At 43.6% G+C, this 18535-nt stretch overlaps 1 protein-coding gene across 1 annotated transcript; it reads right to left on the bottom strand.

The window, feature by feature from the left end:
• Window positions 1–6278: 6278 nt before the first annotated feature.
• On the bottom strand, window positions 6279–7310 carry LOC101111529 (melanoma-associated antigen B17-like). Its single transcript, XM_012107952.4, has one exon. The coding sequence runs from the start codon at window positions 7308–7310 to the stop codon at window positions 6279–6281; it is 1032 nt and encodes a 343-aa protein (XP_011963342.3).
• Between the last annotated feature and the right edge of the window lie 11225 nt (window positions 7311–18535).

An 18535-nucleotide genomic window follows, 5' to 3' on the forward strand; every position in this document is an offset into this window, starting at 1 on the left:
AGCCTCATTTAGCCCACCAACCCACCTAACTTCAAGTTACATCCTCAAGGGAACTGCAGTGTCCCAAAGCGCCCACATTCCTCGCCTCAAAGCATTTACTTTTGACTGCTCTAATCTGAAACCTCCTCTTGTTCTCATCCCTTGTTTCAACTTGTCACATGTTTAGGTCTCAAAGGGTACCTCACCATCTGCTTGATATGGCGGCAACTTGTAGACACTGAACTTCTATGGACAGTCACTCAGGCTTCTTTTTATTACCATCTCCAGTTCTGCCATGGAGCATTCCAAGGAGTAGATACTCAATTAGTAATTGGAAATAGGAGTGACAATGGTAAAGGTGTCTACTTTATTACTATTTAATTTCTCCCACAATCTTGAATAATCTAAGGACATACTTTTACTAAAAAGGAGTATTAAAAGAATTTAACAAAACCAAAAAGTTACCAAAATTTTCTTTCTCTTTTCTTTTTTACTTGACCTAAGTTATTTTTACCACAGAGTCTCTTCAAATTTGCATGGAAATTCCTCTTCCATTGCTGTGTTTTCTTGTTCTAGATCACACAGGAATGAAAAGTTTCTAAAATTGCATTATAAAATATAAAAACTTTAACTGGATCCTGATAAACAGTAATAAATATGTGATCTATATTTCACCAGCAGAACACTGATATCCTGCTTTTGTCCTAGCAAAGAGAAATAATTCATTAGAGAAACAGAGCAGTTTTAAGTATCAGTTTTATGAAGCAGAGCAAAATTACACTCCTGAGAAGGATGAGAGCAGGCTGTCTGGAAACCAGAAGGGGTCCTGCCATGGGGTAGGGTCATGTGTGTCCTGTGTCATTTGACTGACAAGTTGATGGACAGCTTTAGGTTATATAACTTTTCTCCTAGTGTGCAGGCAATTACCCATGAGTACCCAGGCAAAATCCATGGAGTGGGAGGGAAGACAGAAACCACAGTGCTATTTTTATAAATATGGCATCGTGAACCCTGGGTTACATTAGTTACCTTTTAGGTCTTGGTGCACCTGTGCCACCCCGTGCAGGCACTTTGTCTTGCTTGGTCCTGACATGGCTGGAAACCTACTGGTGGTCATTGGGCAGAACAGGGAGCCTCTCTGGGTGTGCTCTGACCACCAGTGTTCAGGTGGGGAAGAGGAAGACAGAGCATCCCTGGCTGCTAACCTGGCTCAAGTAGTATACTCCCAATGAGTTTCTGAACAGGGAACAGCCATCATTCCCATGGGAAATGTTTGGGCGTTTGCCATGTGATAGCTGTCTCAGAGCTGAGGGCTGAATCTGTATATAGTTGTCCTTTCTGCCTGAGAGAGTGTCTGAGCAAGGATGATATAAATGTCCTTCTGGGTTAACTCAAAAGTCATAGATGTCTAAACTTGTCTAGATATTTTTTGGGGTCATCTGAGAATTTTCCTTAATCTTGTTTTATCCAACTGAGATCTTGCATGGGGAGGGGAACTCGGATTCTTATGGAAGTCTGGTGGGCCGTATGACTTCCTGAGGTGATTAGAGTCTAAGGAGGTCTGGAGCCCCAGGTTAGAGGGCAAAACGTTGGTGGTGGGGGCCGGGAGCAGTGGTGTTCAATGCTGAGTATAGTGAAGAAGAGGTCTGTGATCCAAGAGGCTCCCTCTTTTGCCCAGAAAGAGTTCCTGTGAACAGGGCTCTGGGGCTGGCTGATGGTTAGTATCATCGGGAGAAGGGAGAGGGCTTTTGTAGGCAAATTAAGCATTGCCAAGCCAGCAGAGTCTCCCTGGCAAGTCTTTCAAAGTTCAGAGTTTTTCCTGAAGGCAAGGAAGACTTGGACGTAAGGGACCTCATTGGAATCCTAAGGGCAACTCTTCAGCGATGGTCTTTTAATTAGAATCACTTACCTGGTACCTGGACTTAGGGTGGCTCAGGTTGTTTGTGTCTCAGCACAGAAGGAATTCAGCAAGAGGCAAATGTTAGGCAATAAATATGTTTATTTATATAGGATGCTTGTAGAGATGCAAGCAGGCAGGTGACAGAGCTCTACTTGGAGGATTAAGTGGAATACGTTCTATAATCAATGGAAAGTGGAGGACTAGCCAAGACTGCCTTCTCTGATAGAGGTCAGGCTTACATCACTCCATCCCAATTCATTTGGAGCAGGAGAGTATCTGACCCTATGAGGTCAAACTTGGATTATTATAGAACTTCAAATGGATAGAAGGGCCGTGACATTCCTCTTTTACCTAAAGGCCTGGGAAACATATCTTGTATTATTTATGGCTTTATGTTTAAACAAACCTGCCTTCCTCCACTACATTCTAATCCCTTTCTTCAACAATGTTAACTTACAAAGGTCTACCAATGGTTCCTAGGTTTCTCTATCTCTATTCCCCTCCTAGACTTCTAGATCTACCTCTCTGTCTGTGTGTCTGTGCTCAGGCCCTCATTCATGTCTGACTCTTCGCAACCCCATGAACTGCAGCGCTCCAGCCTCTCTGTCCATGGGATTCTCCAGGCAGGAATACTCAAATGGGTAGCCACTTCCTCTTCCAGGAGATGTTCCAGAACAGGGATCAAACCTTCATCTCCTGCATTGCAGGTGGATTCTTTTCCACAGAGTCACCTGGGACAGCTACATGTGTCCTAGGCTATTCTATCTCTGTCATATGGAGACAGGCTTCCCCAGCCAAGAGCTGTCGTTTCTCTTGGTGGGAGCCTTCTAAATGAAGGTCTCCAGCTTGGACTATTGTCTGGAATTTAGTGAACAATTTTCTTCCCAACAAGTGGAAGAAGCAGTCATGCATGTGCAGAAACATCAAGGGTAAACTTTCCTAGCAAGGACTTGAGGGGAGGGGCATGTCACTTGGTTTGGGGCCTTCCTTCAGTTCCCTTTATCATGGAGCATTGGAAGGACAAAGGCCCGGGGAGATCAGTCTGCACAGAGTAGCTGACCCACATATGAAAGAACTGTCCTCCCTGCCACATCAAGGGTTACCTGAAGCTCCTCTGGAGAAATGACCAGGTGTCCTCTGGGAAATGCTGGGAGGTCTTGCAGCTTCTGTCTCTTTACCTGAGGACATGTGCTCAGAGTAAGGCCCACAACTCTCTGAGACCCAATAGAAGAAAGCGGAGGTTGCCCAACTTACCACATCTACCTGTGGTCTCTCAGGACAGAAAGCTGGGACTGGAAATTGAGGCCTTCTGATGGCTGGCTGCACCTGTCCTCAGTCAGGCTCCTAGGAAGACCTGTATTTCCTCCCTCCTTTCACTATTACTGTCCTCTCTCCAGGTCCTCACACTGACTTCCCTCTCCTAATGAGACCTGTCCTCTCATGCTACAGCCTTAAATTCCCTGAGACCACCTTGGAGGATGTGAGGGCTGCCAACCTGTGGTCACTCATGGCTGACCCTAGAGGAGGGATTCTATAAAAGTGGTATAGTGTGAGTGGTTCCTTTAGTCCCCATGGTCCTCTACTTGACTCTTGGCATGACCTGGAGTTCCTCCTGAGGTTGACCCCTGAGCCACAGCGCCTCACCTCCTGAGATGCTCTAAAAGGAAATGTGTGGGGTGCATCATGCCCACATTCCCAAATATGCCAGTGCGAGGTGTAGAGGGGCAGGGCTGTATTCTAGGTGCAGTCCCTTTATCCTCATTTGCAGTCACTAGTTTCCACTCTCGGAAAAGGCAATGGCACCCCACTCCAGTACTCCTGCCAGGGAAATCCCATGGGTGGAGGAGCCTGGAAGGCTGCATTCCATGGGGTCGCTAAGAGTCGGACACGACTGAGCGACTTCACTTTCGCTTTTCACTTTCATGCATTGGAGAAGGAAATGGCAACCCACACCAGTGTTCTTGCCTGGAGAATCCCAGGGACGGGGGAGCTTGGTGGGCTGCCGTCTGTGGGGTCGCACAGAGTCGGACAAGCCTGAAGTGACTTAGCAGCAGCAGTTTCCACTCTGTACTGAAGTGAGGCTTCTCCCAGTAGACCAAGGCTCTCACCTCCCTGAGACCACTCCAGCAGAAAGAGAAGCACTTCAGCCATAAAGCTTTCTCCTGGGTCTCATAAGGCTGACATCAGGGGTGGGCCTCCACAGTCTCTCCTGTTCTGGGCTGAGTGGTCCTCTTGCCCCTCGTTCAGGGATCTCATCCTCACTCCTGACCAGACCCAGACTGCACCCTCCACTCACCTCAGGCTGTGCTCCTCAGCACAAAGGAAGTTCTTGATTGGAAGACAAGGTGAACCAGAGGTGTGCAAAGCTATTGGGGCCTTCTGAGGAGAACATTCTAGGGCTCCACTCTCTTCTGGAGTCAGTAGGCCCCCAGTCTTACATCAGGTTTCTTACCTTGACTTCGGGTAGCATATCGGAATCCACCCTCTCTACTGGCTGAATCAGCTGGCCTGTGGCCAAGGCTTTTGCTGCCTTGAGAAAACAGTAGGGGAGGGGAGAGAGGTACTCCCTGTCTACCCTTGCCTGTTCCTCTGTGCTGTCCCACTTGCTATGGGGGGGTCCACTCATCAGCACCCAGTGTCCTCACTATAAATCCTATGAAGGCCTGATAGGATCTCCTGTGTGGGCAGAATTAGAGCTGCTGCTGCAATACCAAGGCACTCAACTCCCTGAGAACCCCTCCACCCTTGCCCTGCAGGAAAGGAAGGCGCACCTCAGACAGACTGCTCTCCCCATGGCCACACAAGGCAAGAAGCAGGATATAGTTTGTGGGACCCCTAGTGTTCTAAAATCTTCCCCTTGATAACTATCAGAGGCTGGGACTCTTCCATCCATTGACCTGAGGACACAGCGCTTAAGCTAAGGCTTTTATGTCCCTGAGACTCAGGAAGGATAAATGAGGGCATGTTGATCTTTTCAGGGTATCTGACATTGCATGTGTTCATGACCACCTTGTCCCTGAGTAGTTCTGTCTTCTTTCATACCATTCATTTAGCACCATTTTTTAAACTTTATTCCAAAACAGTTCTTTGGGACAGGGCCCTATGTATCCAATGAGACACATTTTTTGGAGTGTTTAGAGGAAAAATGAATGAAAAGACATGATGTCTGGCTTAGCCTGGGAGAAGTGGACACTGTGGGATGTCCACTAATCCAGACTGGGGGACTAGTCCGAGGAAGGTCACTTCATCAGTTTGTGAACTTGAGAAATTGGCAAGTTATCCATCCACAAATGGAGTCTGCTAAATCCAGTCCTACATGAATGCTGGAATGCATGTACTACATATAAAGCAGTGGCATACTGATGAAGAAGTATTGGTTTGTAATAAGTGGAAGGTATGATTACTATGAACCCCTCAAATACCACCTTCCCATCTGAGTTTATTTTTAATCCAGGAGAGAGCAGAGAATATGCAGTGAATTAGGGCAAAAGAAACAAATATTCTTAAATGAGCTAAATAAGTCAGAGTATTTTTTATTTTTACTAAAAGAATCTTTAAAAGAAATAAAGTAAACCACAAGTTAAAGACTTTTTACTCTATTCTTTTCTCCATTTTCTTTTTGTTTCTCAATAGTTTCTGTGGTCTTCTTTCACATTAGCATGAAAATCACTCTTGCAGTGCTGTTACCTACTTGCAGATCAGAAAGACAATACAGATGGCTCCTAAATGTCTTTTATGTCTACCAAAACTGTATCTTTAAAACTTTTAAACCAGCAGTGAATATAACATCAGTACCATTACCAAATTAATACTCTGAAGAAAAACAACCTCTTAGAAGTAAAAACATTTGAAAAAAAAAAACAAATAATATGTAGAAGTTTCTTGTGTGAAACAGAGAGAGAAATGTGATAGAAATAAACGTGATCTACCCCCTACTACCACACACTCTTTAGAAGCTTGACTGCTGTTCAAGAAACATCCTCTTCTAATGTCATGTTATCTTGTTTGCATTGTCAACAATATATTCAGTACTTTCAGTGTGTTTTACAAATACCCAGACTTTTAAAACATTATAACAGCTAGAAACTATGATTTATATAATTCATACATTCGAATACTGAAGCACAATAAACCTTATCAGAAGAACATTTGAAAATACCAAACACCTCCTTCACCTCTTTACCTTTCTAATTTAAATCATCGTTCATTAGGTATTTCTCATATGAATACAAGAAAACAGATGTATATTTTGTTAAAACAAACTAGATCTAAACTCCCTTACCATTTAAAACTGTAAGAAGATATGGGTTTTGTTCCCTCCACCCCTACTACTCTGCAGTATTTAGGACCCTGACGGCTCTCTTCCAACACAAAGGGAACAAAGTGCCCTGACCCCTCCCTAGATGTGGGAGGAGCTGCGGGACTTGGCCCTGGAAGGGGCACTAGCCTCAGCCATGGTTGGATCCCTGGCAGCACCTCTCAGCCATGCTCTCTCCACCTGATCTCTCAGAGCCTCGTCATAGAGGTCTGGGAAGGAACTAGGGACCCTACCGTGGAACTTGGCTAAAACCTCCAGTACCTTCATCTTACTGGTCTCAGCACAAGCTCTCGGGCCCCACAGGAACTCATAGTGTGGAGGATCACTATTGGGCACCTGGCGGTAGTTCAGGTACTCCTTCTGCACCAGATCTTTGGTGATGAGCCTTCTGGGCTCCCCAAAGATCCAGTGCCTCCTCCCAGCATAGATCCCCAACATACTGAGGAATTCCCAGATCTCCTCCTCGGTGGCGCGGTTACCATTCATGAAGATGACCCCCAAGAGCACCATGAGGAGACCGGACTTGGGCAGCCCCCCCTCACCACTCGGACAATCATTTCCCCCGAGGTTGAGCTTGCTGATGAGGGTGTAGATGTTCCTGCTACGATCGACTTCCTTCATCTCCAGGCCAAAGACCAGCTCCACGCACTCACGGGCTGTACTGAGGATCTCAGGGAAGTGCTGCCTGTACTTCCTGCTGACGATTTTCATCAGGGCCTTCTGCGCGATGGGCTCCTTCTTGGTGTACTTCTCCAGCAGGAACTCCACCAGTATCCTGGCCTTCCTGGCCAGAGGATCTTTGCGAGTGCTCTGAGTGGCAGGGGCTGCCTGGGAGGCACCTGCACTTTCCTCCTCTGGGCCCTGGGCACCTTCATCAGATCCTGCACAGGAAGGCCCTGCATCAGGAGAGCTAGGGGCCATGGCTCCCTGAAGCTCCTGGCGATCGCCAGCAGCAGGGGAGCTCAGGGGAGAACCCTGAGGAGCAGAAGAGGGGGAGGAGGGGCACTCCTCCTTTGGGGCTGCAGCAGCACTGGCCTGGGCCTCCTGAGTGTCCCCCCGGACCTGGTGGCGTTTCTCGCGGGCATGGGACTTATTCTTGTGCCTCCGAGGCATGGTGACAGCAGGTCAGGGACCACAAGTGGAAGTCCGGGCAGGAAAGCAGGCAAGGAGGGCACCTGGAGGAGGGACAAGGACAAGCTGTGAGAACCTTCAGCGAGGAGAGTCCCCCCTGAATGGAATGGAAGCCACCTCTGAGGGGTCCTTGAGGCCAGTACTCTAGGACCCACAGGGCTCCTGTTCTCCTGCTCAGCGTGTCCCCCGAGACCGCTGAGTAGCAAGGAAAAGTGAGCCCTGGGGCGCAGCAGACAGTCCTGCCTGGGTGTTAGAAGGGGCGGGGCAGTGGGTGCTGGCAGGGGAGGCAAGTCCTCTCAGCTGACATTCAGAGTCAGGATGAAAATTGGTGCGAGACACCCCCATATCCAACGCCCCCTCTCCTGTCTGAAATTGACGCTGCCACCTTCCCTGTCACCCCAGACGAGCAGAGGAGAGCATGCTCAACCCCCCACTGAAGGGTCCCAACACCTTCCTTCTGCTGTCTCGTGGCTGCCCCTTCACAACCAGGCTCCAAGCTCCCTTCTCAGGCCACCACTTTCCTTCCCGATGTTTGGCCGGGAGGAAGATCTGATCACAGGGGAGGGTCCTGAGGCACCCATTAGTCCGGGAGGACGGTCCTCATCCTGACTTCCCAAACCTGACATCCTCACTCTACTAACCAGCTGCCAGCCCCTCAGACCAAAGTTCCCTCTTCTTTGAGTGTCCCGCATCCGCGGTCACAGTGAGGGAGCCCCTGAACCTTTAGAGCAGCCCGGTGGCTGCCTGGATGATCCGCAGCGAAATCACGATGAGTTGGAGGTTACACATGGCTTCCGTTCTGCTGCATGGAGACCCTCAGTACCCCCGAGGGTCCCTCCTTCACTCTACAGGCTCATGGCTGTCCCTCTACTGAGCGGAGCTGGGATCCAGCAGAAACTGACTGAGGCATTCTTTCCCGAGACCCCATAGGGGTTAGTGGACGGTCTTGGGGCCTAAGAGCTAGGCTGGATCCTCTGGTCTGAGTGCAGGGCTAGGGTGGCCAGAGGCTGTGGGGCCCCCTCTTCTCAGAGGGAAATGGGATTCGGGGTGCAGAGACGTGTCCCTGCACTCGTAACTCACGTCACGTCCGATCTTGACACCCGATGACACTTGGGACTGCTCCCGCTGGCCACCGTCAATGGCAGCTCTCAGAGATAGGGGCACTGTCAAGCATGGCGTCGCTCCCCCAGCATGCTTAGGAGGACGTCACTTCCTGTCCTGCGCATCTGGGCTCCAGGAGGGCAGCAGGGGCGGGACCTGGACAGGCGGGGTTCCGGGGGAGCTTCTCCCGGGATTGGCACGTGGACTTTGCCTTGACTCTTAAGGGGTCCTGGGACGTCCCTGTCCTGAACTGTCAGCTGGCTCACTCCATGCCGCTCACTTGTGTCAGCACCCGCAGCAGGAAGAATTGGGGAGCCCAAGCCTAACAGCCGTCCTGGAGCCCATGAGACCAACAGCGAGGGCTCTCTGGGCTCCCTCTTCTGGAGTAAGCGATGCTCTGTCGTTCTCCATGCCTTGCCTTAACCCCTGTAGATGCTGGGCTACAATCCATCTGCTCATCCGAGGACAAGGCCTCATATCGAAAATGTGAACCCCCGAGTCTCCCGTATGAAGTGCATATACGTCTCATCTCACCGTTTCTACCCAAGGTTTCCTGGAAATGGCTGCTACAGGTAAGATGAGCTGAGAGGGAAGGATGGGAGACTGTCTTCTGAGGTGTGGATCCCCTCACATCTCACTCAGAAACTTCATTCAATATGACTGCTGACAGGGCCTGGAAATCCTTCCCTTACTGGTATAAGTCCACCCCTGTCCCCAACCATGCTCATACCATTCCAGAAGAGTAAGTGAAGGGGCTCCTTAGCCTGACAGTTCTCACTGTGGGCTCTCAGTCGACTGCAGGGTCATTGCTCAAACGTTCTGAGATGAAGTTCTGTCGTTTGGACAATTTGTGTGATACTAACTTTTCTCTTTTAGTCCCTGGGGGATAGTCTATTAAGGTGATCATAAAGGGGCCAGTTCAATGGCACCCCACTCCAGTACTCTTTCCTAGAAAGTCCCATGGATGGAGGAGCCTGGTAAGCTGCAGTCCATGGGGTCGCTACTAGTCGGACACAACTGAGCGATTTCACTTTCACTTTTCACTTTCATGCATTGAAGAAGGAAATGGCAACCCACTCCAGTGCTGTTGCCTGGAGAATCCCAGGGATGGGGGAGCCTGGTGGGCCGCTGTCTATGGGGTCGCACAGAGTCAGACACGACTGAAGCAACTTAGCAGCAGCAGAAGCAGCAGCATTCCCTAGTGACTCAGACAGTAAAGAATCTGCCTGCACTGCAGTAGACCTAGGTTCAATCTGTAGGTTGGGAAGACCCCCTGGAGGAGGGCATGGCAACCCACTCTAGTATTCTTGCCTGGAGTTTCCCCTTGGACAGAGGAGCCTCGGGGTGACCATGGGGTCACAAAGAGTCGGACACAACTCAGTGACTAAGCACATACACAACAAACTTTGTGCTCGTGATTTCATGATCTGGGCTGTACTGCCACATCCAAGCGAAATTTTAGTGCCCCATGGTCCTGGCATGGGCCCTCGGAGGTGCTGCCTCAGATTCCTTCAGTGAAGCAGTGGAGATTCATGATCCCAGGGCAGAGTGGAAGAATCCAGGGCTCAAGTTTAAAGCCTCTTCCAGCTGATCCTGTGGTCTGCTTCCCTTGCAGGCTGCACATCTGTGCCAGTCTCTTTAAGTACTCCCGCACCTGGGCACACATAGGGTCAAGTTCACTGGAGACTTACTGTCCATCAGGGATTATTTACTTTTATGTTTCCTTTTTGTTAATAGTTTTATTTATTCTTTCCGTAAGATTTCCGTGGTTACTTCTGGGTACATAAAACCGCAGACTGTGTTTCATTGTGGTCTCAGCTACTCTGAATGTGGTACTAACTCTGTAAAGGAGTTACAGAAAATTGACAGTCTTACAATATCTGCTTGTCGTGAATATACATAACATACTATTCTGTTTGAGCCTTCATTTTCCTAAGACTCTCAGGAAATTCTTCTTGTTGCCTCCATGAAGACTGTATACATTTTTCTAAAGTTTCTTTGTGGGTAAATTTTTTCTATGGTTGCTTTTGTTTATGGTGTATTTTCTGTTACTTGATTGTAAGTAATTGTTGATTCTTCCATTACAACTGGATGATTTTGTTGCCGTGATCTTTTTTTTTTATTACAGATTTTTGAAGTCTCTTATATGTTTGAATATTTCCTGTCCTGTTTTCTAAGAATTTTAATTTGAGAATCAAATTGTTACTGTGATCATTTGCTTTTCATTACTTCTGATTTTTATTCATTTGGCATTGTTGTATGTAACTCTAGTGGCTATGTGTACTTCCCTAGATTTTTTTTCTAGTTTTTAAATTCATAGATTTTTAACAATTATTTAAATTAGAAGATAATTAAATGGTGTGTCAGGTTCTCTTGTATGAAGCAGCTATCAGTATACATATATCCCCTCCCTCATTAACTTCCCTCCCACCCCGACCTCACCCCTCAAGGTCGTCATGGAGTTGATCCTTGTGTCCCCCAGCAACTTCCCCCACATGCCTGTTGTCCACATGGTAGTGCATACTTGTCCATGCCACTCTCTCAATTCGTCTCACTGTCTGCTTCCCCCGATGTGTCCACATGCCCGTTCTCTAGGTCGGTGTCTCCATTCTTGCCCTGCAGATAGATTTGTAACTACCCTTTTGTGGCCTTTCTTTCTCATTCTCTTAATAGAATATTTTGCAGATAGAAGTTTTTAATATTAACAAGGTTCAGCTTATTATTTTCTTTCATGGACTGTGCTTTTGGTGTTGTGCCTAAACTCTCATTACCAAACTCAAATTTTGCCCCCGTGTTATCTTCTAGACCTTTTTGCCTATTCCATATGGCATGTGGAATCTAGTCCCTGACCAGCGATCAAACCTCTTCCCCCAGCAGTGGAAGTGTTGAGTCTTGAACACTGCACTGCCAGGGCTGTCCCGGCAATTTTTTTTTTTTTTTTAATGTGAGTTTGTCATTTAAGTCTGTGATTCCCTTTGAGTTAATTATTTTGAAAGGTTTAGAGTTTGTATGTGGATTCATTTTTCTTAGATATGGATGTCTAGTTATCCCAGGACTATAAGTTTAAAAGACTGTCTTTTTCCATTGAATTGCCTTTATGCCTTTGTGAAAGGTCGGTTGAGTGTTTGTGGTGTCTGTTTCTAGATTTTCTGTTCTGTGCCATTGATCTGTCTAGTATTCTGTTAATAGCATACAGTCTTGAGTATTGTAGCTTTAAAGTAAGTTTTGAAATCCAGTAATATCAATTTTCTGACTTTGATCTCTCATATTGACTTCAGTGGGTATTATGGATCATTTCATTTTTGACATAAAATTTAAATTGTTGGCTGCTATCGACAACCTAACTTGCTGGAATTTTGAACAGAATTGCATTAAGTATCTAGGTTAAGTTGGAATTAAGTGACATCTCAATATAGCATCTCCCTATCTATGGACATTGTGTGTCTATTTATTTAGATCTTCTTTAATTTTTTCATTCTCATGTAAATCCTACACATGTTTTTTAAAGAATTATTTCTAATATATTTTGGTGCTAATGTAAATGGTGTTAGGTTTTTAATTGCAAGTTTCATCTCTTTATTGGAAAAGAATTGAGTATTATGTATTAGCCTTGCTGCTACTGCTGCTAAGTTGCTTTAGTTGTGTCCGACTCTGTGCAACCCCATAGATGGCAGCCCACCAGGCTCCCCTGTCCCTGGGATTCTCCAGGCAAGAACACTGGAGTGGGCTGCCATTTCCTTCTCCAATGCATGAAAGTGGAAAGTGAAAAGTGAAAGTGAAGTCGCTCAGTTGCGTCCGACTCTTAGCGACCCCATGGACTGCAGCCTACCAGGCTCCTCTGTCCATGGGATTTTCCAGGCAAGAGTACTGGAGTGGGGTGCCATTGCCTTCTCTGTGTATTAGCCTTATTAATATATGATTATATAATAATTATATATTGATACTATATTAACCTTATTAACGTATACGCCTGGCTTATTAATGCCAGGTGTTTTCTTGTTTTTGATGATTATACTTTCATTTTTCCTTCCACATATCTGTATCTTTTGCTTCCTTCTCTCATCTCATTGCATTGGCTAGGCCTTTCAGTACAGTGTTGAATAGGCATGGTGAGAAGGGATATCTTCACCTTCTTCCTCACCTTAGTGTGACAGCATCTGTCTTCTCACTATGAAGTAGGATGTTTTACCTGTATTTCTTTTTAGATGTTTTATATGAAGCTAAGGAAATGCCTGTCTGTATCTAGTTTACTGAGAATTTTGATGATGAATGGGTGTTGGATTTTATCAGATGATTTTTTCCTTTCATCTGTTGATCTGATCTTGTGATTATCTTCCTTAGATGATTGATATTATGATTTATGATTACTGATTTCAAATGTTGCACATCTGAAATGCATCCTACTTAGATATCATATGTAATTCTTTCTATGGATTGTTAGGTTTCTTTTCTCATATTTTGTTGGGGATTTTGCTTCTATGTTCATGAGAGGTATTTGTGGGCAATTTTTTTCTCTTAATTTCTTCATCTGATTTTTGATGTTCAAGTATAATACTCACCTCATAGAAAAGGAATTAGGAGGTGTTCCTTTTGCTTCTATTTTCTAGGAGAGATTGTAGAGAATTGTTGTCATTTCTTCCTTAAATTTTTGTTAGAATTCATCAGTGGAAACATCTGGGTCTGTTACTATCTTTATTGGAAGCTTATTAGTTATAGATTAAATTTCTTTAATAGATACAGACCTGTTCAGAGTATATATTTTTCTTTGTGGAAGTGGTGCTAAGTTTCCCTTCAAGCAGTTTCTCAATTGAACCTTTCATTTTTGTAGGCACAGAGTTGTTTATAATATTCACTCATTATCCTTTTAATGTCCATGGAATGAGTAGTAATGGCCCCTCCTTCATTTCTACTATTAATTTAATTTGTCTTTTCTCTCTTTTTTCTTGTTTAGCCTGGGGAGAATTTTATCTTCTTTTTATTTTGTATCTTTAAAGAAACTTCTTTGGGTTTTGTTCTTTTTCTGCATTACCTTCCTTTTTTCAGTGTCATTGTTTTCCGCTTTGATTTATTCTTACTCTGCCTTTTCTTTTCTAAGTTTACTAATATAGAAGCTTAAGTTATTAATTGTAGGTTTTCTTTGTTATGGGCACTCAATGCTGTATGTATCTCTACTGATTTTGCTGTATCACACAACTTCTGATAAGTTGTAATTTTGTTTTCATTTTGTAAAAATATTTTAAATATTCTCATTAGAGTTTCTCTTAGGCCCATGTGTTATTTAGATGTTTATTGTTTACTCTGCAAATAATCTTTTTAATTTTCCTGCTGTCTTTTGTTATCAATTTCTAGTTTATTTCTGTCACACTCTGAGAGCATTCTCTGTATTATTTGTATTGTTTTAAATTTGATGATGTACATTTTATGGCTTAGACTGTGATCTGTCTTGTTGTATGTTCCATGTGAACTTGAAAATAATGTGTTTCTTGTTGACATTCAGTATTCTATAAATGTCATTTAGATCTCGTTAATGTTTGTTACTTTTCAGTTCAACTGCACCTTACTGATTTTCTGCCTACTGATCTGTAAATTACTAAAAGAGATGTGTTGATATCTCCTGTGAGAGTATATTTGACACATTAATGTTTGCTCTGGGTATTTTATTTTAACAGCTTTTTTTGGTCCATAGACCTTAAGGTTTGCTATGATTTCTTTGAGTGTTGACCACTTTATCTTTAAGTAATGCTGATTTTTTTCCTGATTTTCTTGTTCTGAATACTGCTTTACCAGAAATAGTTTCAATGAGTACAGTTTTTTTTTAACCCCTCATATTAGCATTGTATAGTTTTCTCTGTCCCTTTACGTTTAATCTATTCATGTCTTTGAATTTAGAGTGGGTTTCTTATAGACCCCATGTGCTTAGTCACTCAGTCATGTCTGACTCTTTGCGAGCCCATGGAACATAGCCTGCCAGACTCCTCAGTCCATGGGGATTCTACAGGCAAGAGTACTGGAGTGGGCTGCCATGCCCTTCTCCAGGGAATCTTCCCAACCCAGGTATCGGACCTTGGTCTCCTGCAATGTATGTGGATTCTGTACCATCTGAGCCTCCAGGGAAGCCCAAAATAAAGACGGACAGCATAGGGCTAGGTATATTTTTGTTATTTCAATTTCTTTTCATCAATCTCTACCTTTTAATTTGTATATTTATACCATTCACATTAAAAGTGATTATGCGAGTTTGTTTAACCATTGACCATATTTGTAACTGTTTTCTATTCATTGAATTTACTCTTTGTTGTTGTTGTTGTTTTAATATTCTGCTGTTTTTCTGTCTTGTCTACTTTTAAATGAAGATTTAACATTATTTCATTTTCTCTCCTCTTGGGAGATCAGTTCTATGTTTAAAATTTTTTTTACTGCTTTTTGTAGAGTTTGCATGATACATTTGCAACTCATTGAAATTCTCTTTTAAATAACACCATCATCCTGCTTCATGGTTGGTGCAAGTATCTTGTTTCCCAGTTCCTCCTCTCCTGGCCTTTCAACCATTTCTGCCATTTTTCTTTTATCCATAAGGTATAATCACTAGATGCATTGTGGGTTTATTATTATTTTCAATTAATAGTTATCTTTTTGATCAATTGAAGGTCATACAAAGGTTTATTTTAACTTCATTTATTCTTTCTGTAACTCTGTTCCTTTCTTTACATAGGCCAGAGTTCCTGACCTATATCATTTTCCTTTTCCCAGAAGAATTCCTTTTAGCATTTCTTGCAGAGTAGTTCTGCTAGATTTCCATCAGTTTTTGTTTGTTATATAAAGTCTTTGTTTTTCATTATTGTTGAAGGATTTTCCCCCCTTGCTACTAAATTCTAGGTTGGTAGTAGTGTTTTGTTTTTCCTATCAATGAATTGAAACTTTAATTCTAGTCTTTTCTTGATAGCATGGTTCACGAAGAGAAATCTTAGGTAATTGTTACTCTTGTTCTTCTATAGCAAGTTCTTTTTTTTTTTCCTCTAGTGTTCCTCAAGAATTATGTTTCCTTTTGGTTTTCTGAAGTTTGAGTGTGATATGCCAAAGTTTAGATTTTTTTTTTTCTTTTCTGTTTATCCTGCTTGGTATTCTCTGAGCTTCCTAGATGTCATCCAACCATCCCATTCTCTGTCATCCCCTTTTCCTCATGCCCTCAATCTTTGCCAGCCTCAGGGTCTTTTCAAAAGAGTCAGTTCTTTGCATTAGGTATAGCCAAAGTGTTGGAGTTTCAGCTTCAACATCAGTCCTTCCAATGAATGTTAAGGATTGATTTCCTTTAGGATGGACTGGTAGGACCTCCTTGCATTCCAAGGGACTCTCAAGAGTCTTCTCCAACACCACAGGTCAAAAGCATCAATTCTTCGGTGCTCAGCTTTCTTTATAGTCCAACTCTCACATCCACACGTGACTAGTGGAAAAAGCATAGCCTTGACTAGATGGACCTTTGTTGACAAAGTAATGTCTCTGCTTTTTAATATGCTGTCTAGGTTGGTCATACCTTTTCTTCCAAGGAGTAAGCGTCTTTTAATTTCATGGCTGCAATCACCATCTGCAGTAATTTCAGAGCCCAAAAAAATAAACTCCATCTCTGTTTCCACTGTTTCCCCATCTATTTGCTGAAGTGATGGGACAGGATGCCATGATCTAAATTTTCTGAATGTTGAGTTTTAAGCCAACTTATGCAGTCTTCTCTTTCACTTTCATCAAGAGGCTCTTTAGTTCTTCTTCACTTTCATCTCGGGTTAGTGATATTTCTCTCAGCAATCTTGATTCCAGCTTGTGCTTCCTCCAGCCCAGCATTTCTCATGATGTACTCTGCATAGAAGTTAAATAAGCAGGGTGACAATATACAGCCTTGACGTACTCCTTTTCCTATTTGGAGTCAGTCTGTTGTTCCATGTCCAGTTCTAACTGTTGCTTTCTGACCTGCTTACAGATTTCTCAAGAGGCGTGTCAGGTGGTCTGATATTCCCATCTCTTTCAGAATTTTCCACAGTTTATTGTGATCCACACAGTCAAAAGCTTTGGCATAGTCAACAAAACAGAAATAGATATTTTTCTGGAACTCTCTTGCTTTTTCGATGATCCAGCAGATGTTGGCAATTTGATCTCTGGTTCCTCTGCCTTTTCTAAAAGCAACGTCAACATCTGGAAGTTCACGTATTGTTGAAGCCTGGCTTGGAATTTTCTCCTCATTCCTAGATCTAGGACATTCTGCTGCTGATGAGCTGTGATTCCCTTTATTTGCCTAGATCTTCAGTTTGGCGTGGCTGTGGTTTTCCCTGTAACATCAGTTTTCTGATAGATCCTAGGAAGAGTTTTTGATTTTGTTTGTTCAGGTTTTTTCTCATTGTGAGGATTAGAGTGATGGTTTCTGAGATATTCACATGGGAAAGCAGGAAAATTTTTGTCGAATAGTGGAGATGGTACCACATATCCATGTATTGTTTCTTCCTCTTTTGGGAATTCTTCCTACGTTCCATGGGGGCTTCCCCAGTGGCTCAACCGTAAAGAATCCACATGCCAGTGCAAGAGATGCAGGTTTGATCCCTCGTTTGGGAAGTTCCCCTGGAAGAGCAAATGGCAACCTAACCCAGTATTCTTGCCTGAGAAGTTCCATGGACAGAGGAGCCTGGTGGACGACAGTCCATATGTTCACAAAGAGTCAGACATGAGTTAGCAAGTAAACAGCAACAAATGACTTAATTAATTATGGCTACGGAATGAAACCTCCAAATGAATCCTAATAAGATGGTTTGGAGAGCTTCCAGTTTGCTGAACACATGTAGGAGATGTGAGGGTGGTGGAGCTGGACAGGGTCTCAGAGCTTCGCACCCCTTTCCCACACCTCACCCCAAGCATCTTGTCCATTTGGCTGTTAGGGAGTCAGGTGTTTTATGGTAGACCAATCATCTAATAAGTCAGCTGTTTCCTTGAGTACTTTGAGCTGATTCAGAAAATTATTCAGCCCCGGGAAGGGTTTGTGGTAACCCCAATTTAAAGCCAGTCAGTCAGAATTACAGGAGACTTGGATTTGACTAAGTGGACTGAGCGACTGAACTGAACTGAAGGTACTCTTGTGGGAATGAGCCCTTAACTTGTGAGATGTGATGCTAACTCCAGGTAGATACTGTCAGAAACAAATTGAATCGTGGTAGATACTGAGCCGGTGTTAGAGAATTGGTTTGTGTGTGAAAAACAAAGAAAAATTCATACATTTGGTGTCAACAGTATTGAAAATACTGTGCAAAAAAACTGTTCTTTCCCTTTACAAATGCATTTTCTCCTTTTTCTGTAAATGCAGTGGTTTCCAGTTGTCAGTTTTTTTCTAATATAATATCTGTGTGTTCCTTGTTGCTGTTTCTGCTCTTTAGGTGCTAGTCGTGTTCCTTAGACACAGCCTATTTCTTCATTTAATCACATGGCTGTGTGAGAGTTATCTTTGCTCAAGTATTCCTTTATTGGGACATTCTTACCTGGACTTTGTGTCAAGGAGGGCGACCCTGTTGAAATGGTTGATCCATTTTCTGTCTTTTTGTATGATTTAGAAGAATTCAGAGAAGATGGTGATTAGTTTCTCCCTGACCGTTTGGTGTAATGGGCCACCAAATCTGGCTTGTCATGGACATTTTGATGGTACTGTGGGTTTGGACTACATTGTCAATTTAGTGATGTATAGGTTTCTAAAAGCTGTCCCATTTTACTTCAGTTTTAAAATTTAAAGTCATGATACTTATAACAAAAATAATCATAAACAACACTATGGAGAATAAGACAATGAACCTAGTAGACTTGAAACTCAGCATCAATAATCCTCAATAATTATAGGAAACAGCTTGTTCAGTTTAAAGTTTATTTATTTATTCATTTGTTTATTGGTTAATCACTCCTGAGACAAAATTGCGTGCTTCCATTAGAGATATGTAGTGTTTGTTTTCTACTTTGTGGCAGTACTGACAGTTGGTGAGGATCTTCCTTTCACCCTTATCCATTACTTCATTAGGGTCGGTAGAATGCTAATTCTCTAGTTATTCCCTGGTGGCTCAGAGGTGAAGAATCCACCTGCAATGCAG

Source organism: Ovis aries, chromosome X (assembly GCF_016772045.2).
Source record: "Ovis aries strain OAR_USU_Benz2616 breed Rambouillet chromosome X, ARS-UI_Ramb_v3.0, whole genome shotgun sequence".
Lineage (NCBI taxonomy): Eukaryota > Metazoa > Chordata > Mammalia > Artiodactyla > Bovidae > Ovis > Ovis aries.

What these genes read in the sequence shown, in the direction of transcription:
- LOC101111529 (XM_012107952.4), bottom strand. Translation starts at nt 7,310, where the DNA reads ATGCCTCGGAGGCACAAGAATAAGTCCCATGCCCGCGAGAAACGCCAC.